The sequence below is a fragment of the Sminthopsis crassicaudata genome, chromosome 6 (assembly GCF_048593235.1).
Source record: "Sminthopsis crassicaudata isolate SCR6 chromosome 6, ASM4859323v1, whole genome shotgun sequence".
NCBI classification, from domain to species: Eukaryota; Metazoa; Chordata; class Mammalia; order Dasyuromorphia; family Dasyuridae; genus Sminthopsis; species Sminthopsis crassicaudata.
Genome location: NC_133622.1, coordinates 38,197,849 through 38,221,956, shown reverse-complemented (window position 1 = coordinate 38,221,956; position 24,108 = coordinate 38,197,849). Strand labels below are relative to the sequence as shown.

The 24,108-nt window shown below is 37.0% G+C and overlaps 1 protein-coding gene across 35 annotated transcripts in view; it reads right to left on the bottom strand.

Moving 5' to 3' along the window:
• SPATA18 (spermatogenesis associated 18) overlaps positions 1 to 24,108 on the bottom strand; it is a 69,215-nt gene that overhangs the window by 11,933 nt on the left and 33,174 nt on the right. For 9 of the 35 annotated variants that reach the window (XR_012483685.1, XR_012483671.1, XR_012483682.1 and 6 more), the window contains 2 exons: positions 23,561 to 23,644; positions 21,263 to 21,308 (listed from right to left, as the gene is read on the bottom strand). Coding sequence is in view for 11 of the 35 variants with exons in the window: in XM_074276581.1 (XP_074132682.1) it covers positions 21,263 to 21,308; positions 23,561 to 23,644 (130 nt within the window). In the remaining 24 variants the exon portion in view is untranslated. Of the gene's footprint in view, positions 1 to 410; positions 529 to 2,043; positions 2,266 to 3,519; positions 3,560 to 6,902; positions 7,035 to 20,503; positions 20,670 to 21,262; positions 21,309 to 23,560; positions 23,645 to 24,108 lie in introns of those variants that run through there. The other 26 variants (XR_012483686.1, XR_012483672.1, XR_012483683.1 and 23 more) reach the window with 7 other exon arrangements.

The window sequence follows — 24,108 nt, the reverse complement described above, 5'->3', positions numbered from 1 at the left end:
GTAGATAAGGGAAAACTAAACTCTCAAAAATTGAAAACACATAATAAAAAAGTAAAAAGTCTTTGAGTACGAGCCTGCCAAAAGATTGTATATGTCATATAAGGACCAGATTACCTAAATTTGGGGGGTCATCATGGGGCTGACCACAGAAAAATAAATTTTTCAACCACAGCAATTCCTACAGACCATCTACTGGGTCATGGAGGGAGTTTGGTAGAGACAGTACCCACCAATTAAATTACACGTTGTTGTGCATATATTGAAAAAGTGTTGGCTTGAGTGACTTGGGTTTATTTTTCCCCTTAACTTGGTTCAGATAAAATTCCACATGCATTTAGTTAACCAAGGCAATTCCCTCATTTCTTCAATGAGCCATGATCAATAAGCCTTTTTTGGGATTTTGATTATACCTTTCTGTGGAGGGTGTAGGTACAATCCTTGGGGCCTAGGGGAAGATGAGTTTCACTGATGGCAGCCGAATTTGTTGGCTTCATCCCTTGTGGCTCAAATACTTGTGGGAGGAACCACCTATAAAAGGGATATACAATGAGTTACTCCTCCCACAAAAAATCAATTAAGCAATCAACAAATATTTATTAAATGTATTAAAAACTGGGAATACAATGACAAAAATTAAATTTTCTTTGCCCTCAAGGAGCTTCCAGTCTAATGGAAGAGACAAAGTGTCAAAGTTTGTGGCATCAATGAAATCCATTCTACAAGAGGTACCGTTCATAGGAAGGTACAAGCAAAATCCCAAACAAGTCTCATCTCCCTGAAGTTTCTCCAGTTGGTCACAAAACTCCCTTTATCGGTTATCCATATACCTAGACTCAGACTGTTCAAGATTATGTCTGTTATTCCCTTTCAGTTCAATGAAGTAAAAAATAGAAAGGTCAGAGTACCTATCCAGAATTAATTTTAAGGATCAGAAAGTTCCTTATTGTGTCTAACCTTGATGTCTAGCACCGCAGTTTGGAGGCATTTCCTTTAAGAGGGGGCAACTCTGTGGAAATAGATTTAGCATTTGGGGCTAGTAGGACATATGGGTGATAAAAGAAGCCTTGCTTCTCTGTCTTGGTTTCAAGGCTAGAGAAATCTAGAGAATTGCTAGACAAGCACTTCTCCCCAAGAAGTGCTGCACCCCCACTGGAGGGCACAAGGTACTATACATGTGAATAATAATACAGATTATCTGGAGGGTACAAAGTACTATACATGTGAGTAATAATACAAATTACCTGGAGGGTACAGAGTACTATACATATGAGTAATAATGCAAATTATCTGGAGGGTACAGAGTACTATACATATGAGTAATAATGCAAATTATCTGGAGGATACAGGTTGCTATACTCGTGAGTAATAATATAAATTATCACAGGGAAAAAACATTTAAGCTAGAAATCAAATGAAAATAGAATGAAATTTTAAAAGTATAAGCACAGCTAAATGGCACAGTGTAGAGAGCAGTGGGCCTGGAGTCAGGAAAATTCATCTTCCTGATTTCAAATCCGGCCTCAGATGCTTCTTAGCTGTGTGATCCTGAACAAGTCACTTAAATCTGTTTGCCTCGGTTTCCTCATCTGTAAAATGAGTTGGAGAAGGAAATGGCAAACTAAACATCAGTATCTCTGCCAAGAAAACCCCAAAGGGGTCACAAAGATTTGGGACAAGCCCCAACAACAGCAAAAGATGAAGGTAGCCCTGTTACTTCCATAAAAAGATAGAGATCCTGTCCATGATGAGACTACAGGGATCATACCACCCAAGTCTTATGTTTGGGGCTATGTCAGTGCCAAAGGACTCATACAATGCCATTTGATGACCCAACTATGTCCTCCTAAGTTGTTCTGCACAGATGAGAATCTGTCTGGCCTAAAGACCACCAGAGAAGAGGATTCTACAGCTTTGTTCCAGAATGATTTCTAATGATCAGAAAATTCTTTATTATCTCTAGCCTTGGCCTCTGAACTACAGTTTGAAGGCATTCCCTTCACGTGTATAATCAGTGAGAATGAAAGGCAGCTAGCCAACTCTTACCCTGTGGTCTTCACAAGCTTTAAACTCATTTACTTCCAATCACTGTGGATGTTGATCCAAAAAGCACTAATCAGCTTTGGCCCTGGTTACCATGGGGATGATTTTTCTCCCAGTGAACTTTCACAGCAGTTGAGATCAACCAAGGCCCTCCTGCTAGAACATCCTAAGTGAATATCAGGGGACCGGACCTGGCTACCCATCTGCTCATACTTGTACTTCTCTCTGCAAAGAAGAAATATGTAAGCAGGTGTTTGCTTGGCCCACAGGAGTGCCATTGGGGATATACCAAGATGACATAAATGTGCATTTTTCCAGCAGCCTCTGTATTGGGAGTAATTAATAAATCAAAGAATTCATGAAGTGTTTCTATGAACTGAGCTGAGAAAAATGGAGCCCAGGCAAAGAACTGGGGAGAGATTCCATGTGGGGGACACCTAATGCTAGCAATTCCTTGCCCTTGGAAAAGAACTTTCATCTACAGGATGAACCGAAAGTCTTAATGTAGCCTTAATAATCTAAAATATGCTATATATTTTTTTCTATAGTGTATCTTTTCATTTCAGCCTCCTAACAATGGCTGGTTCCTGAATAGACAAAATGCTCAATAAATACTTGTTGATTGAATAAAGATGGATGATAAGTTGGGTACTTAATATTATTGTCACTTTACAGAAGAAGAATGAGGGCCAGGGCAATTAAACAGCTCTTGCCCAAGGTCACACAGCTAGTTAGCAGAAGTATCCAGGACTTTAAACTCCCAGCCCAGTGCTGTTTCAACCATCCCAGTCGGTGGAATTAGGAGACAATCATTCTATGTCAGAGAGAAACCTAACCCTCCCCTACCTCACCTAGGTAGCATTACAGTGCAGACTGAAAATCTACCATGGCCTCCAAAGCCCAGGTGAGGCTTCTTACTCCAACCCTCTCAGTTCCTGGGGATCAAAGATCCTGGGAACACAAGAGCTAAGAAGGTCACACAATCCAGGCACCTTGCCATCAAGTGTTCTTTCCATGCTTACGAATGTCAGCTGTTCTGTACTGGTGTCCACAAACCAACACCATTTCTCTTTATTTTTGTCAAGGTCACTTTCCCAAATGTCTTACCTCCCAAGAGGAGCTTCAAGTGTAGCAATTTGGAACTGATTTACATAAAATCACATAACTGAGACCTAACTTGTTAGAATATTCACTTTTTTTCCCCTACCAACTTTTCTGGCAACTCAAGGAAGCCACAAATATAGATGTAAAATCAAAATCGCAGAATGTTAGCTCTGGAGGGGAAACTGGGGATCAAATAATAAATATATGGCAGGCAGAACGTGAACTGAACTCTGCTTCCGAGTCCGATACTTTTCCCGCCACCACGTTTGCTTCCCCACTCGATCCGTTTTCTTACCAATCTAACCTTCAAGAATGTGCTTATCAAACGTCTAAGCAACTGCCAGGGACTAGAAAGAACCACGAGACTCAATGTACCTTTCCTGAGGTCCAAAGGCCTGAGCTGGGCTCCCATCACCTGGAAATGGAGAAACAGAGCTGAAATTACATTTCAGAACTGGGCTCTCCCAAAGCCTCCAGCTGCTCAGCTCCAAGTTTCTTACATTCCATGCTTACATGCCTGCTTAGTGGCCTGTCAACTCTAGTTTCATGATAGGCTGAATCTGGTCTTGATTAGTGCCGTGGGCTCAGGAAGGCCAGCTTGGAGTCAGTGATGCTTTCCCTGATTAACGAGCCTCCCTGGCTCCTCCCAGAAAACCCTATAAACTTGTCTGCCCCTCACTCCAGCCAGGCTCCAAATGAAACAAAAGCCATACACTGCCTGTGTTTATAGATTTCACTTAATTGAGTTTTTAATTATTAAAAGTGAGACCAGTCGGGAAGGGATTTAGCGAATCAAGAATTAGAATAACACATCATTGAAGGGGGAAATTTCTCCAAAGCCTCCCAAAGCCAATTAGTGTGTTTTGGAGGTGAGAGTGAGGGTCAAATCGAGCCTGAGGGAAGCCTCTTTGCTCTTGGTCTAGATTTTAATAAGGGAGTGAGGGGGCTGGGTCTCCATAAGTTTTCAGAGCAGTTGAAGGGAGAGGATAAGGAACACTGGTATATAGCAAAGCAATTCCATTGGGACTAGAGAGAACCCACGAGCTGCCCTTTGCAGCCAGGGTGAGGACCACAAACATGGCAGTCCAAACCACAACCTTTCTCTCCACCAAATTCCAGATTGTGTCAGAAATGACATCAACTACTTCTAGAGACTCATGGTAAGGGATCGTCAAGGACAATCCTGTTAAAGTGGTTGTCTGATTTAGTTAATTGAAGCCCCGCACCCCAAAAAAGTCCCTCCTATCTTGTAAATCATGGCTCTTTGGTTGTACTATGACAATGTTTCTTATTGACTGTTGAAGCAATTACTGCCCAACACTCATTTTAAAAATGGCTGCCACCTTTCTATCTCTCCAGGGGTACTTTTTGCCCAGATGTTATATTTGGAACTAGATTTCTACCACTATGTTGGAGGCATTTCCTCCGGAAAAAAAAAAGAACCACCCATGGGTTTTAACTCACAAAGTAGTACATGAGAGATATAATGTTACAGCAGGCAACTAGTGACCTTTCTATTGTGTTGTCCTGCAATGACCAATGGTGTTGCCCATGACGGTGAAGTTTCTCAATATGGCCCTAGGCTCAAATCCACAGCTCAATCAAGAGCTAGTTTACAAGTCAGAAATCACTACAGAAGGAAATAGTATTGACAGTAAGATTCATAATTAGTAGTCATAACGAAGATAAAAAAAAGAGAGCTGGAAAAACTTTCTGATTGGGGAGAGGGCAAAATAGGGGTCCCTAGTCACACACAGGGTATAGAGATCTGGCTTCAGAATCAGGAGGAACTCGATGCTGTGTGCAAAACCCAACTCTGGCATATTCTAGCTGTGGGAACCGTGGCAAATTATTGAGTCCCTCGGTGCCCCCCAGGCAAGACCTTAAATCTATAAGTTGGGGTAGTTGTTGATCTCTATTGTAGAGGAAGTTTCCTCACTGGGAGTTCCCTAAAAACAAAGACACCGCAAGTCTAAAACATTTTTTAAATGCAAAGTCTCACACTTGAGTTCAAGAAATTAATCACAAAAGTGTAGGACAAAGGAGGCATGGCTGCACCAGTTTGTATGAATAAGGGCTGGAGATTTTAATGAACTGTGAACTCAATATGAGTCAACAGTATGGCAGACTAGTCACAAAAAAATAAGTTCATATTAGGCTTTCTTAATGGGAAAATAATATTCAAAATGAGAGAGGCATCCTAGTCAGAGCACCGCTAGAATATGTAGTCAGAGGAATATCATTTTAAGAAGGCTAATAGCAAAATGAATCATGTCCAGAGGGATGTGACCAGGTCACAAGAAGCCTGGCTACCCTACAACATAAGAATCAGTTGAAGGAGCTAGTAATGCAAAAGGAAGAAAAGGAGAGAGAGGAGAGAGGAAGGAAGGAAAGGAGAGGAGGAAGAACAGTAGGAAAGGAAAGGAAAGGAGAAGGAGAAGGAGAAGGAAGAGAAGAAGGGAGGGAAGGAGGGAGAGGAGGGAGAGAAGGGAGAGAAGAAGGAAGAAAGGGAATGGAGGAAAGAATGAAGGAGAGAGAAAGAGAGAGCAAGAGAAGAAAGAAGAAAAGGAATAGAGGAAGGAATGAAGGAGAGGGAGAGAGGGAGACAGAAAGAGAGAGAGGAAGGGAGAGATGGCAGAAATAAGGGAGGGGGAGAGGAAGGGAGGGAGGGAAGGGGAGAGGGAAGGAAGAAAGCTAAGGGGAAAGGAAGGGAAGGAGGGAAGGCTGAGGGGAAAGGAAGGGAAGGAGGGAAGGCTGAGGGGAAAGGAAGGAAGGAAGGGAGGAAGGAAGGAGGGGAGGAAGGAAGAGAAGGGAGAAAGGAGGAAGGAAGGAAGGAAAGAAGAAGGAAGTGAAGGTGGGAAGAAGGAAGGGAAGACAGGAGGGAAGGAAGAGAAGAAGGAAGAAAGGGAATTGAGGAGATAAGGGAGGGAGGAAGAGAAGGGAGGGAGGGAAGAAAGAAAAAGAGGGAGGGAATAAAGGGAAGGAAGAGAGAGAGAAAGGGAAGGAGGGAAGGAAGAGAGGAAGGGAAGAAGAGAGGAGAAGAAGAGAAGTAGGAAAGGAAGAGAAGGAAGAGAGGAAGAGAAGTAGGAAAGGAAGAGAGGGAGGGAAGGAAGGAGAGAGGGTGGGAAGAAGGCTGAGGTGAAAGGAAGGGAGAGAAGGAAGAAGGGAAGGAAAGGGATGGAGGGAGGGAAAAAGGGAAGGAAAGGAGAGAGGAAGGAAAGGAAAGAAAAGGAGACAGGGAAGGAAGGAAGGAAAGAAGGGTGGGAAGAAGCTGAGAAGAAAGGAAGGGAAGGAGGGAAGTCTGAGGGTAAAGGAAGGGAGGGAGGGAGGAAGGGAAGAAAGGGAAGGGAGGGAAGGGAAGGGAGGAAGGGAGGGAAGAAAAGGAGAGAAGGGAGAGAGAAGAGAAGGGAAGGGAAGGAGAAAAGAGGGGAGGTAGGAAGGAGGAAAAGGAGAGAGGAAAGGGAGAAAGAGAGGGAAAGGAAGAGAGGGAAGGGTAAAAGGAAAGGAAAGAAGGAAGGAAGGAAGGAAGAAAGGAAAGAGCATTAATTAAGCATTTATTAAATGCTAATCATTTTTCTAAGTCCTAGGGAAACACATTGTAATCAAGCAAGACAGCTTGATGAAGTTTAAATTATAATGGGAAGAGCCACCAAGAGGACCTGGAAACAGGAGAGCAGAAAGGGGGAGGAGGGGATCCCCAAGTGAGCCGATAAGAAAATGTGGAGACCTGGGCCCTACAAGATAAGTCCAAAGCTCACCTATCAGAGCCAGCGACCCAGGGGTGGATTTCAAGTTTCCAATGAGGTGGAGATGGTCAAAAAAGGTCTTTAAGTATTTGAATGGTTGTCATGTTGAAAAAGCATTAGGCTTGTTCGGTCTGCAAGAGAAAACTAAAAGCAATATAAAAATTACAGAGGGGTGAATTTCAGCTTAAAATGTAAAGAAAAATTTCCTAACAATTAAAGCTGTCTCTTAGGGTAGAATGAACTCCCTAGGTTTGTAATGAGTTATTCTTAATTGAAGAGGAGGCTACCTGAGATTTTATGGAAGGGATTTAGGATTCCCCTCAAAAGAAAATCCTGAGCTATTTCACTGAGGCAGGAAACTAGTCACCCTGTGATTTGGTGACCATCTTTTGTATTCTACCTTCTTGAGTTTGGGACATGAAAGAACAGTGTGATTTTTGAAGCTAAAGGGCCTAGGTTCCAGTCCCATCTCCTCCACTTAACAGCTGTATAACTAGGAATATTAGTCAACATCTCTGCTTTTTCACATCGAACATGGGGGTCATAATATCTACTCTCAGCCTGCCTCACAGTCCAATTATGATGTATGAAAAGTATTTTATAAACTTTTTAAAGTTTATATAAATATATATTTAGATATATTTGTTATCTATATATCTATATAAATGTTATCTGTTATAATTATCAAAAACCTCTGGGGGCCTTAATTTCCCCATGCCTAAAATGGAAATTATAATGCTGTTCTAATGCCTTTATTGTTTTTACTTTGTAATATGGAAAGCATTAAGGGCAGGGCCAAGGGTCCTCCAGAGTGGAGAAACCTGACTTTCAGAGGTGAAGAAGATGTGGTCATCGATTTCCAATACTCTGTCCAGTATGTGCCAAGTTCAAAATGGCCTCTAGAACTTTTATACCTGGGCAGAAAAGTTCCTGATCAGGTACATGAGTCCCACAGTCTCTGTATTTCTCTCCCTCTAGGAAGGACGTCCACCTCACACACAACACCTACAACTCAGTGCTCAGTTTTGTACCTGAGCAAGTACATGCTACAGTACTAGATTTTGCAATTTTAAATTTGATATATTTATGGCCTAATGTTGACAATGGGGTCACTCAGGTCCTGGTGCTACTGTAAGAAGAGAGAGCATCCTTTTTCCTTCATGGGGCATCAGTGATTTCCCCCAAAGCTCTGATAGCTCGAGGAACTAGCCACACCCCAGACGACCCACCACACACAGGAGTCTGGGTGCTTTCTCATTTCTTTCTCTCAGGATTTTGGGCAAGCCCATTCATTTGAAAGAGGGTTGCCCCCAGCCTAGTGTGGTACATCGCTGCCATGTCAGCACCATTGGGCAGAGCAAATGAGTAGTTTTGTACATCTGCAGGAGGCAGTGCCTGTGATTTAATAGCTTCTTCTGGAGGTCAACTGGGCATTAAGAGGGAGGAAAATTTCCTCTCTGCAAACGCCCTGTCTTGTCCCGAGCAGCATCTCCAAAACAACTTCATTAACTCTCACCCTGTGCATTGCCCATAGACACATGAGGGCTGCCTTAAAGTCTTAGGGAAAAGCAAAGGCTGCCAGCTTCATTAGGTACAGCCCACTCCTGAAGAAAAATTTGGGAAAGCATTTTATTTATAGAGAACCACTGATTTTTTTCTCTTTCTTTTATCCCTTCTCTATCTCCTTCCCCATCTCTGAGATGGAAAGAACAAGGCTGCCACTTTGATTCCAACCATCCACCCAACAAATGAAGTTTGAAGTCAAATCTGGCATTGAAGTCAAAATCATTTGGCCATGACATTGCATGGGCTTGCCGTGGAGAAGGTTCTGATGTCAGGTGGGATTATGAATTGAAATGAGGAATAGGCAGCATGAGCAGGGAGAATTCTCCTAAAACCAAGGACCTTCCCCTCCTCCCCATTAGGGTTTCTAATAATAGAAGGCAGGGGGAGAATAATAGTGGAAACTCAAATCATAGGCAAGAATGACATCCAGAGGCAAGGAGAATAACGATGATGACAATACAAAGATTCTGGAGGCAGACCGACTGCTACGTAGCCTAAATGCATCATTTTGCCTAATTTGCTTACTTTTCAGAATGCACCCATAAGCCCAAAAGTTGGTTCACAACTTAATTCCTTTTCTTCCATGTCAAAAATAATAATGATTTTAGGTCAGAGATGAGGAAAAAAATCCTTTATGTTCATTTCAAGAATTTTAGGACCTTAATCTTTAGGAGAAACTAGCTAAGCTCCCTTTCTTCCATGTCAAAAAAAATAATGATAATTTTAGGTGGGGAACTAGGAGAAGAAGAACCCTTTTTGTTCATTTCAAGAATTTTAGGACACAATCTTTAGGAAAAACTAGCTAATCTCCTTTTCTTCCATGTCAAAAAAAATAATAATGATTTTAGGTGGGGGATGAGGAGAAGAAGAACCCTTTTTGTTCATTTCAAGAATTTTAGGACCACAATCTTTAGGAGAAACTAGCTAATTGCTTGATTATAGTTTATTTACAGTCCTTGGAGAGAGGTTTGTTCCTGGAGAGAAAACTGGAGTATGAGAGAGTGGGATGGGCAGGCAGGATTGTTTCCAAATGTAATATTTTTGTATGATTTCTATAAAGGATTCATTGTTCCTTGGGCCCAGAAAATACTCGTTTGTCACTGTATATTTAGCCGACCTTTGCATCATGAGCAGGTTAACTCTTCACAAGGTACAGACTCATTTCCATACAAGAATTCACAAAAAAGTATCACCAGTGGGAAAAGAATCAAGTCAGATGAGATGCGACCTTAAGAAAGCCCTGGCTGGAGGAGAGTGAGGACAGCTGGAAACTGGATGCTTTGTAGCCACCAGGGGTGCGTTCCAGACCAGTACACTTTGTAAGAAAGAAAAACAGCTTAATTGTTGCAAGGTCCTAAAAGCAAAGCTTCAGAGATGGAAAGGACCTTAACTGGTTATCTAGACAGGATTCAAATGCATTTGACATTTTCCTTTGAAAAATAAGAGGGGCCAGCTAGGTGGTAGAGAGCTCTGGGTTCAAATCCAGCCTCAGACACTTAGCAGCTGTGTGATGCTGGGCAAAGCAGTTTACTCTGCCTCAGTTTCCCCATCTGTAAAATGAGCCAGAGAAGAAAATGGTAATCAGCTCCAGTATTTCTGCCAAGAAAACCCTAAACGGGCTCACAAAAAGTCAGACATGACTGAAATGATTGAACAACAACAAGATAGCATAATAATGAATGGTGGTCCTGACAATAGCTAGCATTTATTTAACAGTGTAATGAAGAGCATGGGACCTTAACCTGAAATCTAATGTGGCCTTGGAGAATAAGCCACTTAAGCTCAGTATGCCTTAGTTTCTTCATCTATAAAATGGGAATAATAATAGCACTTAATCTCATAAGGATTTTGTGATGATAAAATGAGGTAGTATTTGTAAAGCACTTAGCAAACTTTAAATGATAAATTTAATTAAATATTGATAGTATAATATATGCTCTTATTGTTGTTACTATCACTCAATAGAGAATAGCTAGATGGCACAATAGATAAGAGTGTCAGCCCTGGAGACAGCAGGATCTAATCCAAATCCAGACTCCAACTTTTACTGTGTGACTTTGGGCAAGCCATTCCTTTCCCAGAAGATGAGGAAGACCCAGAAATTTTGCTTGAGGAGCCTGTGTTCAGATTTATATTTGGGGCCATTAGATGAATATTTATTTCAATTGATTGACCAATTCTACCCAATGTTGCCTTTTATTTCTATTCATAAGTATACACTAAAGCATAAAAATAAGAACATAAGGCAAGAGAAGAAGTCTGCTATAAATGATCTTTCAAGAAATAATTGACTATAAATTTCCATGAAAGATGATGACTAGCTTTTAAAAGGTAAATCTGGCAACCTACTATAAATTTCCCTGATTCGTAATAAGATGCAAAAAATATCAAAAAGCAGACCCAGAGAGATCAAAAAGAATTTGTATATTTGTAAGTGTCCTAGATAAAAATGACAATGAATAAGAGATAGTGAAAAGATAAGCACGTTAAAACATTGCTGGTGGAATTAATCTAACCATTCTGGAAAACCATTTGAAATTTTATCCAAAAAGTGATGAAAATATCCATATTCTTAGATTGAGAGATCACACTACTTGAAATGGATATCAAAGATATCAAAGCTAAAAGGGTCTATTATTAAATTATTAAATATAGAGAATCTTGGAAAGACTTTTATGATCTAATGTAAAGTAAAATAAACGGAACTAGGAAAATAATATTCAGAATGAATGGAAAGAAAAAATGCATGATACTTTACAAACTTTAAAGTGCTCACTATTATAATAAGTAAACTTATCCCCAAAGAAGGGAGAGCACCTGCTGCTCTTTTTTGTAGAGGTGGAAAACTATGGATGTGGCACCTTGCACATACTACAGATACTATCAATGTGCCTACTGACACACAGCCAGATTAGTTTTGCTGCATTGCTTCCCCCTCCATTTTTTATTCTTTGTTATCAATGATGGCTCACTGACTAGGAAATGGCGGTCAGCATATATTGGAAAGTGAAAATGATGCAAAAACAGAAGGCATCAGTAAAAACTTAAAATGATTTAACTGATGATGAGCTGTTGTTAATGTCAGTTCCCTAACTGCTACCTCCTCTTTGAATCAATTCTGTTCTCATTTGTAACTCTGAGAATATTCTGAGAATATGAGAGTTTGTAACTCTGAGAATATTCATTCTGTTAGAATCCTGGGATATCAGAGATGGAATTGCTATTTTCCAGGCAAGGAATTATAATTCCACAACTTTCTTTGGCATTGCATTTCATGGTCAATCCCAATGCTTTAAAGAGTTCTCTGTTATTTTCAGTACAAATTTATAGAACACCAAAGGTATTTACTAAAAAAAAAAAAAAATTTCAAATTAAAAAAAAAAAGTTTCAATAACAGCTGTGGGCTCTCATGATGGGTTTAAGTCACCTTGTTCGGTCGTTTTCAGTCATTTTTGACTCTTCGTGACCACCTTCAGGTTGTTTTAGTAGAGATACCAGAGAGATTTGTCATTTCCTTCTCCTGCTTATTTTACAGAGAAGGAAACTGAGGCAAACAGAGTTAAGGGACTCAGTAAGTATCTGAGGCTAGATTTGAGTTCAGGAAAATGAGTCTTCCTGACTCCAGTCCCAGCATTCTAACCTGTGTGTCACTTGGCTGCTTATTAAAGGTAAATAATAAGTCCTTGGCTTAGAAGTAACTCCTAACTTCCCTAATGTGGACTAAAGTACATAAATTCATTAGTAATATAATAGAAGGCAGTTAAACACTTCTGGTTTACATCTGTACCCTTCACATTTCATTCCTAAGTCATCTTTTAAGAACTGAAATTATCCTCTTATTTTATATGGGACCATCAAACTCACAATTAAGCTAATACTCCAGGAATTTGTTTTCTGTTTTGAATTTTAGATTTTTTTTCTTTTTATTTCTTAAGCAGCAGTGCCATCTTCTGGAAAAATATAAACATGACATTTCTTGCACACCAAAGTTAACGAGTTTTGTTACTGCCTCTAAAACTAGACATAGGTGGACACTACATAATATACATTATTTTTTGCATTTTCCTTTTTCTTTGTCACAATCTCCCAAGTTTAAAGTATCCCGCCCCCATTGACAAGCTAAGAAAAGTCACAGGGACTCAATCTATAATTTTATTTGATACAAAATAACACTGTAAAGCTTTTAACAAAGTGCTTGGCATGTAGTATATTTTATAAATGCTTATTCCTTTCCCCATAGTATAAAAAAATTACTAGTATTTTTTTGGGGGGACATAGACTTAAAACTTACTAGCTATGTACTATTTATGTAATCAGTAATTCAACTATAAGATTAAAAGAGTTGCCAAGGATACTAAGAAATTAATGGACTCCCCTTATCATATGGCCAGAATACATTAAAAATAAAATTTAAATCCAGATTTAACTTCAAGGTCAACCCTTTTCTCCATGGGACTCAAACATAACATCCAAACAGAAGAAAACGCTTGTTTAAAAAAATAGCTACTCTGTAACTTTTCTTTTTTCTTTTTTTCTTTTTTCTTTTCATTTTCTGTTCTATTACGCTTGATTTTCAGTGATATGCTTATCATATAGCCTATTACATACTTGCTGCACTCATATGTATGTAATTCTCTCATTCTATTATATTCTTAGAAGTATCAGAGTTGTAAAAATCTTCATATTTCAAGTTTTTGTGGCAAATTATCAAATGTCCCCAAAGCACAGATTAAATTAACATTCCAAAATTTTCCATTATGGATATGAGTGAGGGCAGAAAAAGTCTTATGATTTCTCTTCAATGAAGCGTAGCCATTTGGATCAAAATGATTGTAGAGTATATATAGATATAGATATAAAATATTTTATACATATACGATAAATGAACTCATGACGACAATTTATGCTGTAGATTTAATATGCTGTAATGATATTCCCCAACTACATATTTATTCAGAGATATTGAATCAAAAAGTGAATTTTGTCTTATCAAAACTTTTGTCCTTCTCCTCGAAGCTAGCTTCATATTCTTTTTGGGCGGGGGTGAAAAATGTTTTGATACTTTATTTTGCTGAGGCAGTTGGGGTTAATTGACTTGCTCGAGTCACATAGCTAAGAAGTATTAAGTATGTGATGTCAAATTTGAACTCAGGTCCTCCTGACTTCAGGGCTGGTGTTCTATCCACTACACCAACTAGCTGCCCCCTTGATACTTTCATTTATATCCAAACTTCCAAACTAATCACCCTTTGTAATTAAGGAGAGAGAGACAGACAAATAGAAGGACAGAGAGATAAAGAAACAGAGATACAGAGACAAAGAGACAGAGACAAAGACAGAGAGACAGAAAGAGACAGAAAGAGAGATGAGAAAGTACTTCTGCAGTTAATCAACATCTCTATGTAGTCTGAATAGAATATGTATGGCCTCCACTTTCAGTCTTACACCTCTGAATATGAGGGAAGAAGATGAAGTCTCCTAATTCTTTTTTCAGAGTTAGAGTTGGTCTTTATAACTATAAAGTATTGAGCTAAATTTTTTTTGTTCTTTCCATTTACATTGTTGTATTCGTTATATATATATATATATATGTATATATATGTAATTTTCTTGGTTCTGTGTTAGTTCACATAAATCTACCCATGTTTCTTTGTGTTTTATATTCATTAATTTATTCAGTTCAATAATAATCTAACTATATTCATGTACCACAATTTGTGCAGTCATTACACAATACACAGTTACATAATAGTTAAGCATCTATTTTGTTTCCAAATCTTTGCTACTAAAAAATAGCTACAGTAAATAATTCAGTGTATCTGGGACTTTTTTTTAACCTTCTAGGAATATATGCTAGCCATGGGATCTCTGAGCCAAAGGTTTGGGGCATTTTAGTCACTTCTTAGTAGAATTTCAAGAATCTCCAGAATTGGCTCAATTCATAGCTTCAAAAACAGCATATTAACATATCTTTTCATATCCACCTCCAACATTATTTCCACCTTTTGTCATCTTTGCTAAATATGAGGTGAAACTAAAAAGTTGTCTTGATTTGCATTTCTCTGATTTGAAAGAAACTTGCATTTGGTTAATAGTTTGCAATTTTTGACAGATTTATTTTAAAAATCTCCTTGCCAAGAAATAGCTTTCGAAGAATAGCTCTTGGTCTTTCATATTTGTATTATGTCTTGAATTTTACTGCTGGAGATAATGGAAAATGCAATGAATCGAGTTAAGTTTTTGCTAGATTATCAGTGATTAACAATCATATAATAATGTTTCATAGTAATCCTGCTTGTCATAAGCTGTAGTTATAGATCCCTTTCTTCACATTGAAGAGTAAAGGTCCTCACAATTCAGGACTCTCATGAAACTCAGTTTCCAGTGAAATAAGCAGCCACTTCAGATCTCTTCTGAAAAATGGAATAAGATGGTGCAGCACAGAGAGGGGAGGGAAGGAAAGACTTTCTTATCTCATTGTAAAATTGCTCTATGGTTATCTTCAAAGCTGTCCACAGAATGAATATAAACCTCATAGATTCTTGGGTACCAATTCTCTCTTATAGAACTCAGAAGAAATATATATTTCTAAACAAACAAAAAACAGATGCATTGTTTTCTCAATGGTTTTAATATGCAAAATCAAGAGGATTTAAAAGCAAACTAAAAGCAGTCTACAGACATAAAATTTCTTTTAAAGCCCATAGTTTGTAATCCAAAGCAGTTGTTGGTTTAGGCAATCCAATGTATTTATAGATGCAAAGCTGGGCCCTGGGCATTAGAAATACCATTCTCTAAGAACAAAGCTGCCTAATAAGTATGCAGAGAAAGGACAAGACTTTTACACCAACCGACTGGTAAATGTGTGTGTATGGCAGACAAAATTGGGACTTAAGTGGGACTTATTTGAAAAGCAAAAAAAATTCTAAAAGGATCAAATCTTATACTAAAAGAATACAGTTTTGAGCACTGGGGATGATTCCAAGAATTAGCTCAAAGTTCTTCTTGGAGACCCTAAAAGTCTGACCTCCCCCCTTCTACCCACACCCCAGTTAATCATCTACTGTGTTGGTCCTTAAAGAAAGATTGGATTGACTTCTGAGGTACTTGTCAATTCAATTCCATATAAAGGCATTTATTGAGTGCCTATTGTGTGCAAGGTACTGTTGTAGATACTAGGGATAGTTTTGTTTGTATTATTTAAAATTTTTTGTACTACTTTATATTTTTAATGTATATATATGTGTGTACATATATATACATATATATTATATATATGTTTGTATTTCTTTAACACTTGCCCTCAAGGAACTTATATTCTACAGGCAAAAACTACATGCAAGCAGACTGAGTAAATGCAAGATAATTTGAGGAAGGAGAAAATATTTTTTAAAAAATTAAGGATCAAAGAAATTTCCCATAGGAAGTGGCATATGAGTTAAGTATTCTAAAAGTCATCAGGGAAGAGGGAGTGTATTCAGGTATGAGAAACAGCCTAGTTGGACATGGTAGGTCAAATCTGAGGACTATCAAGTACGCTTTGGATTCTAAGACTGGCGATGTTGCAAGAGGGCATTCTAAAAAGCCTTTGTCCTCCCTTGTTCTAATTATGTTTCATTCTACAAAGTGAATGCAAATTCTCTTTCAGTGATGTTAGATAGATGGTCTTCTGTGCTCAGAGCATCATTTCATATATATCCACATACTCTTTAAATATTTTCTTCCATATTGAATGCTGAATGCTAGTAGTTTGGAATGGTTAAAAAAAAAAACCTGGATCTAGAAGCAGGAAATCCTAATTTCATCTTTGCCACTTTAAACAAGTGTCTCACTCTTTCCAAATCTGTTTACTGATCTATAAAATGAGAACAATATTAGCTGTAATAGTAACATCACAAGGTTATTAGGTTATTGTGCCAATAAGATGTGATAATGAATATAAAGCACTATGTAAATATTGGCTGCTGTTGTTATAGAAGAACTTCCTTAATGGCTATTTTCTGATATGTGATATTTGCTTGCTAAATTTAGGAAATCCTCTTCCAGATGGTTCAAAGTGAATGCTGTGATATCAAATGTGGATCCACTCTGCCTAAATCCATTGTTCATTTGATGGGTTTAAATCTTAAACTGTGAGAGCATAATATGCCATCTTTCAAAGATACCTTGAGCCCATCCTGTAAATGATGGATGAGTACTATTAGAGCTGAAAATGTGTCCTCCACTACTCCCCTCATTTTCCATTCCTCTTTCAATGTGTAAAATGCATTGTAGGTGAGTCACAAAATAATAGTCTAGTCTCAGATACTCATCCCTCAGATGCCTGGCATCCTCCACCACAAATTGATCCCCAAGTATCAGAATTCAGAGATGAGAGTTATAATTGCTGCTAGTTACAATCAGATTGTAAGGCACACTCAACTACTAAATATTTCTCACATTTACTTCATGTCACACTTCATTGTTCCAGAATTATTGACTAATCACGACTAATGCTGTATTGAAATAGCAGAAACCCCAACAATCATATTCATTGGCTGCTCACAATATAGAAAGGCATAGTAATAGGCTTTGTCACATGTAGTTTTATGACGAAGATGGTAGTTGTATTAACATTCAGTGGGCAACTCAGAGCCAATTTGTTTTATCATTTTTCTTAAGTGTTAAATAAATCCTTATGAGATAAACAGTTATTCTGCTTCATTTTCAAGGTCCACTCACAGGAGGATAATTTAGTTCTTTGATATTTGAAGGACAAACACCAATATCAATCTAGAAAACTTGTAATACAGCAACACTGAAGACAAGGAATACGCAATTTGTCATGGAAAAACTCATAAATATTTGCTCCTTATTAGTATTTATGAATCAAAATGATAGTTGCTAACAAATGCTCTCTCCTCTCTGCCCCACAATTGGCAAAAAGCCACTGTCTAAAGTAGATGTGATGGTCAGGATTTTCCTGTTACTTGGGGAAATAGAAGGTAGAATGTACATTTGGAAAAAATAAACCATAGCACTGATTTTCTGTGGAATTCAGGTTGTCTCTTTAATGCTTATGAATCTTATTTCAAGCCTTTTTTACACTAAAGAATAGAGATCCTCATTCAAGAGTAAGTGAGGTAATAAACAACAAAATTTGAGGAGAGGCAGAGACTTTTTATAAATTTCTAATAATTTGAGGGTTGCCTTTGGCCCTTGCATGTAATATATATAGATCTTTTGATTACTGTCTTTATTCTTTCAAAATACCGATAAAGTAACCATCTTTCACAAAATCTGCTCCCCTTATTATAAAAAAAATCCTAAAAAAAATTGGAACTGATATTTATAACATAAATAAGACTATAGATGCAAATTTCAAAAAAGAATACTTTAAAATGTCAGGATTGAGAACTCTTATCTATCTAATGATTGATAAACTAAATACAATTTTGCAAGCGATTAAGGAATTATGAAAATCTCTAGCCTATATATGATGGATGACACATTGAGTTGTGTGAAACCAGATTCAATGACCTTCACAGCAAAGCAATCATTCCCAGATAGCAGAAGCAGCGATTTCTATCTGTTCCAATAAAATCCACAATCCCACGTGTTAGTTTCTTTTAACACTGAGTCTGACACAGATAGAGAAAGACTCACAGAATCCCAGGGAAGATTTTAAATTCTGGAAAAATAGATCTTTAAATATATAAAGAATTCCTATTTTTGGCTTGTTTCTTAGCTGGATCTATGACTCCTACAGATTTTCTATTAATCTCTTAATCATATTTCTCAAAAGAGAGACAAGTGCTTTTTCTTCACTCTCTAACCCTGACACTTCTCAGGATTTCAAAGTTGTCACTTCAACTTGAGAACTGATTAATATTCATTTGGCCCTCTGTCCATGACTTTTCCCCCCACATCAGTGAAGATAGCATGCCATTAGGGATAGCTTTGTTTTGCTTTTTTTTTTTTTTTTATCTTAACTAAATAATAGTTTAAAATTCTTAATGGTTCAATACTAACCACAAGGTCCACATTTTTATGGGGTCCCAGGCACACATTGCAAAATTTGATTGCGTTAAAATATATAATATTTAGTGTTCTCATTTGAACACTAATTTGGTTTATAATATAAACTCAACATTTAGGTGAAGCCTCCAGATGATTCCCACTACAATAGTCAGGCTCATTAATGTTTAAAAGAAAACTAGATATGCCAGAGCCTAATAGGTGTTTTGATATGTGAAGGGCCTTACTAAAATAGAAAAAGATTTAGGGGAAGAACTTCACAAGAAAACACCTATTTTAACAGAAGCACAATTTGTTTGAATTGACTATCCTAGGATATTGCCAATAATGCAGAAGGCAATAAGAAAAGAGCCTTTCTTTTTCAGTGTTCCTAAGACCAAGACCAATCTAGCTGAGGATATCTGCCTATTTTAGTTATGTGAAATCTCTCAGAATTCTTTTGGAAAACTATGATCTGCCAATTCAAATATAATACAGTTCAACAGGATGTAAGACCTATGGAAGCACTAAACTATCAAGGTGGAGTAAAGTTCATATAAACTGGAATGGACATAGCTCTTCCCTAACCAGGTTAATAAATAAGTTCCTGTCTTTTTTTTTTTGCAATGAGATCTTAGATAAATGATTAGAATCAGAATTACAGAATGTGAGAACTAGGAGTGACCAGCAAGATCACTAAAATAAGCTTTCTCATTTTTATATATGGGTAAAGTAAGGCCCCAAAAGGGTGTTCGAGAGAACTTTGCTACATGAAGTTGGACCCTGGAACAATTAGGGTCTCTCTTAACAGTACTTGATGATTTACCATAAGTTATAAAAGTTAGCAGATGAGCAAAACCCAATCTTCCTGACTCCAAACTCAAATCTTCTTTCCCCTATAGCATGCTGTTTCACAGCTATGGTAACATACAAACACTTCTTAAGAAGAAGAAGAACAAAATCAACTTGGCACTTGAAGGAACTACCAAATAACTACAACTGGAGCAGAGAAGAATCTCGCTCTCCTGTCCACTACCATTTGCTCAGCAGGCTAGAGCTAGCAAGATTTTTCAAAAGGAATTTTCTTCATCATTTAAAGTACCAGGTATATTTTTAAAGAGGCTTAATACATCCATTTCTTAAGCTTTTGCAACAAGTCCATGTTCTTCTGTAAAAGCCCATTTGCCCAATAGTCAAATATTGCTTATGCTCAAGGCTGATTCTAGAGGTGAAGAAGGTAAAGAATAAAATCAATTCCCAAGAAAGCAACTGTCTATTAACCAGAGTTTTTAAAAAATTATTTTATTTATTCAGCAAATAAAGAAAAAGCTGGCCAGGAAAGAAGAAAACAACTACACCAGATTTTAGGAGCTTGGGTGATTTCATTAAAATAAAATTGGGTTTTGTGTGCCTTAAATGCTAATGAATACATATCAAATATGTCAAACTTCAGGTATGCATACATTGTCAAAATAATACAAAAAGCAAAGTAATACAAAAAGATAAAGTATTACTGAGAGCTAATTAACAGATTTTCCCCTCAGTAATAGTTTTAATAAGCAAAGTAATTCTTCACGTGACCTAATAGTTATATTTTGGAGCAGAAGACACAGAGGAGCAAGTAATGGTGTTCCCTTAGTTAAAACCTTTTTTATATTTTAAAACAAGATAATTAACTCTAGGGATAGAATGGAAGTTTTCATAGCCTAAAAGCAAACCCCCCAAAAAGCACCATATGACAATATTGTTTTAAAATTAAAATTAGTCTGATCACATGTGATGTTTATAACTGGATTATAAAATTAATGTCCTTTGTTGTGTTGTTTGGCATTGGCTGAACATTGGTTGATTAAAATGTTTTTACCTTTGTTTCTGGAGTTTGCTAAAATACAATATGGCATTTGAGGAGAGTCCCTGAAACTGTGGAATAAGCCTTGCATGAATGAATATGATTCACAAAGACCTATGAATTTTGAATTAATTTCTAAAAAAAATTTTGATTTTCTAAAAAATATATAAAAAGCAATATATGTAAAGTTATCAAAACACACTAAGCAAAAAAAAATTTAACTCTCCCTTCGATTGATACAGAATTGTCATTCATATTATCTTAAGTGAGGTTTGAAGAACTCTTAGAGTAGATGGAAGGAAGCACCACTGAAGTTGATTTGTCCAGATGTGCAGGAGCAAAGAAATATTTCCAGTCAACTTAAAACCCTAGTGGAGAAAAACGCATATGGTCAGAATTGTCTCTTCCTTCTCCTTTCTTTTAGCAAGGCTTGAAAGGAAAGAAGGGGAGGCTAGCTTTGTAGTAAATACAACTTTTCATCTTCTCCCAGAGTAGTGGCCAGATTATCTTTGCTGAAGACTCTTCATTTCTTAGAGAACCTTATGCAGCTCTAAGGGATGAACAGGATCGTCTGCTTCTGTGTCAATAGTAAATGGTCAAGAGCAGAAGATGTGGGAATAATAATGTTATTAATATAACTAGAAAGTTATATTGCAATATACAAAGTCCAAAAAGTGTTTTCATCTATGTATCTCAGGTGACCCCCAATATTGAGCTCCAAGAGCTTACTTGACATGCCCTAAGTTCCACAGCTAATAAGGAAGTCAGTGGTGGAGCAAGGACTGGAATCCAAGTTTCCTGAATTCTGCCTCTTAAGAGACTGCCTATGTCAACCAGAAACATTAGTGTCATTGCGAAATACAACTGGGCTGTGCTGTCCACCAAAGACGACACATTTTGAGGCTGACAAAATTATGAAAAGTTTGAAGAACTTAACTGATCTAAACTAATCTCCACTTACTTGTATTTATATTTCTTGGTGGAGAAGGGCTCCGACTTCTTGATACCTACAAAATAAAGAAGCATAAAAGATCAGATAAATGGGACTTAAACTTATATAACACAGTTGTTGTTATTTTTCCTGAAAGCAAATAATGGTTCTAAAATATTTTGGAATTATTGTGAATTACTATTTTGTTATGTTATTTATTTTTGTTGTTATATCTTATTATATATAAGTAGCATTCAGAATCAGAATTTTTTGTTCTAAAGTTTTTTTTAACTAGTTGCAGCTCTTTTAGATTCTATGGGATATAATAATAATTAATAATAATAATAATAATAAATTTTAAACTGAAGAGTTAATGTTAGTTTGTCTTAAGCTGAAGTAGCTTAGGGGGCCCACAGGATAAAGCAATGTAGAGAGAGACAGATCAAAGCCTACCTCAGATACTTACTAGTTGCATGACCCTGACCCAAGTCCTTTCTCTATGCCTCAGTTTCCTCATCCGTAAAATGAGGTAATAACAGTACCTACTCTCCTCATGGGGTTGTTATGAAGATCATAATAAGAAGTGCTTTGCAAACCTTATAACACTACAAAAATATTAGCTATTATTAAATTGCTTTATTATCTACTAAAAAGATGTGTCATAAAAGTATAGAATTAGGCTATTTAGATAAAAATTTTTCCAGGTTCAAATAAATAAAGAAGAGCCTGGAATGAGGGCCCAAGAAAACCCAATATTATGTAATATCTATTTTATGTATGATTTTCATTCAAAGATTAGAAGAACAGGCTTTAAAACCTAATGAGGAGGGGGAGTAACTATTATTCTTTCTAGGCTTATAAACTATTCTCTGTAGAACAATAAACAACAGTGGTCTTATTGATGATACCACAACCCCCCAAGACACCTAGGAGTAAAACTCTCGAAGTCTTCTTTGATTTTCCCCTTCTCCTCCGTCAGTCCCCACATATGATCAAATGTGAAGCTTTCTCAATGCTTTCTCAGCGATATCTGATATCCAGCTCCTCTTCTTAGTCTCACTACCAAGACCCTAATTCACCTTTAAAACTTCCCACTCGGACTATTTCACTAACTTCCTAACTGGTCTTCTCTCCTCCTTCCAATCTATCCCTAACATAACTATCAAAATGATCTTATTGTGCAGATTGGAGAAGTCATTCTCCTGCCCCAAAACTTTCATGTATTGCTCTTCATTGCCTAGTAAATTCAATCCATATTCCTATGGCACCCACTTCAGGCTCTTATCTGGACCTCCACAATGTGCCTCTAATCTGCCTTTCCAACTTTCATTCCTTCTACTGTCCTTAGCACATGCTATGTTCCACAAACTCATCTTTCCCTTTCCTATTTCTCATCTAGAACATGTTCCCTCCTCATTTCCACTTGTTGGATTTACTTTCTCCCAGCTCAAATGTGACCTCCTCTCTGAAGCCAAGCTTAATCCTCACAGCAGAAAGTGATCTCTCTCATATTTATCAAAGCATTTGGCATATATACACTTTTGCTTTGCTCTGCTCCTTTTTCTACTTTGAATGATGCATGTGTATGTGTACCTCTTATCCCTTACAGTGCCTTGTATACACAGTAAGTGCCTAATGTTTGCTGAACTGACTTTGTTGAATGCCATTCCCCATTCAGACAACCTCAAGGGTCATTTAGGGCAACACCTTCATTTTATAGAGGAGGAAAGTAAAGCTCCCTGAAGGTAGATGATGCAGATAGTATCAAAAGCAGAACTTGGACATGATCTTTGGAATCCAGAACCAGAATTTCCTGTCTTAACAAATCATCCTTCTGCCCATAGACACCATACTGATCCAAATGTAGGTTTTTCTCTATAATATATTATGCAACCCTAACATGAGAATCTTTTGGAAATATAGTGTGTGTGCAGATATACATATATATATAGACATACAAATATACATAGGCTTAAGACTGAAAACTTTACAAAATTATTATGTGAAATTATATTTCAAGGTGAAATGTATTATTTTTGTATTTCTTTCAATTCAAATAAAATGTTTTATTAATTTTTGCCATTTTATTTTGGTCTTTGTCACAAAGAATATAGTAATGATAAAAAAGGAAGAAAATAAGGACATTATAAATACAGATTTTCTACAGATCAGACATGAAGAAAGTTTAGCCTATGGTCAGATAGATATAGCTATTGTTCTATAGGGTAGCTATTGATTGCCCTATAGGAGATTGTTAAAGAAGTGGAAGCTACTGATTCTTCAAAATAATTTTTTTTCATAGAACAAGATGATTAGAGTGATAAATACCCCGCTTTTACCGCAGCTACCATGGTGATGGACAGGGCTTAGACTTCTACTTCGACTTCGGTTGACATTTCTCACAGATGACCACTGCAACAAAGGACAAAAATGGAAAAAATCACATGGTTGTGAAAAAGTAAGACTATAACTTAATGCTATGGAAGGGAATAGTTTTGTTATCCAATTGTTAGTGGATCTTACTTATGACCCAAGTCTTTTACTTCTGATTATCAGTGTAATTTCTACCACTTTTATTTCCTATTCCCTAGCAAATATTTTATTTCATAACAAGTTGTAGTATTTCTCTGGTCAAATCCTGAGTTTTTCTGGTAAAACCCTATTACAATGTCTAAGGAACATTCACTTTTTTGTGCCAGTAGAATTTTGTTCAAATGAATTACTAGAAACTATACTCACAATCTATAATATATAATATTATAATAATATATAATAATAATAATATTAATAATAATTATATTATTATATATTATAATATATAATCTATATACATGGGAACATGACTAATTAATAAATGAAAAAGAAATACTTTTGAA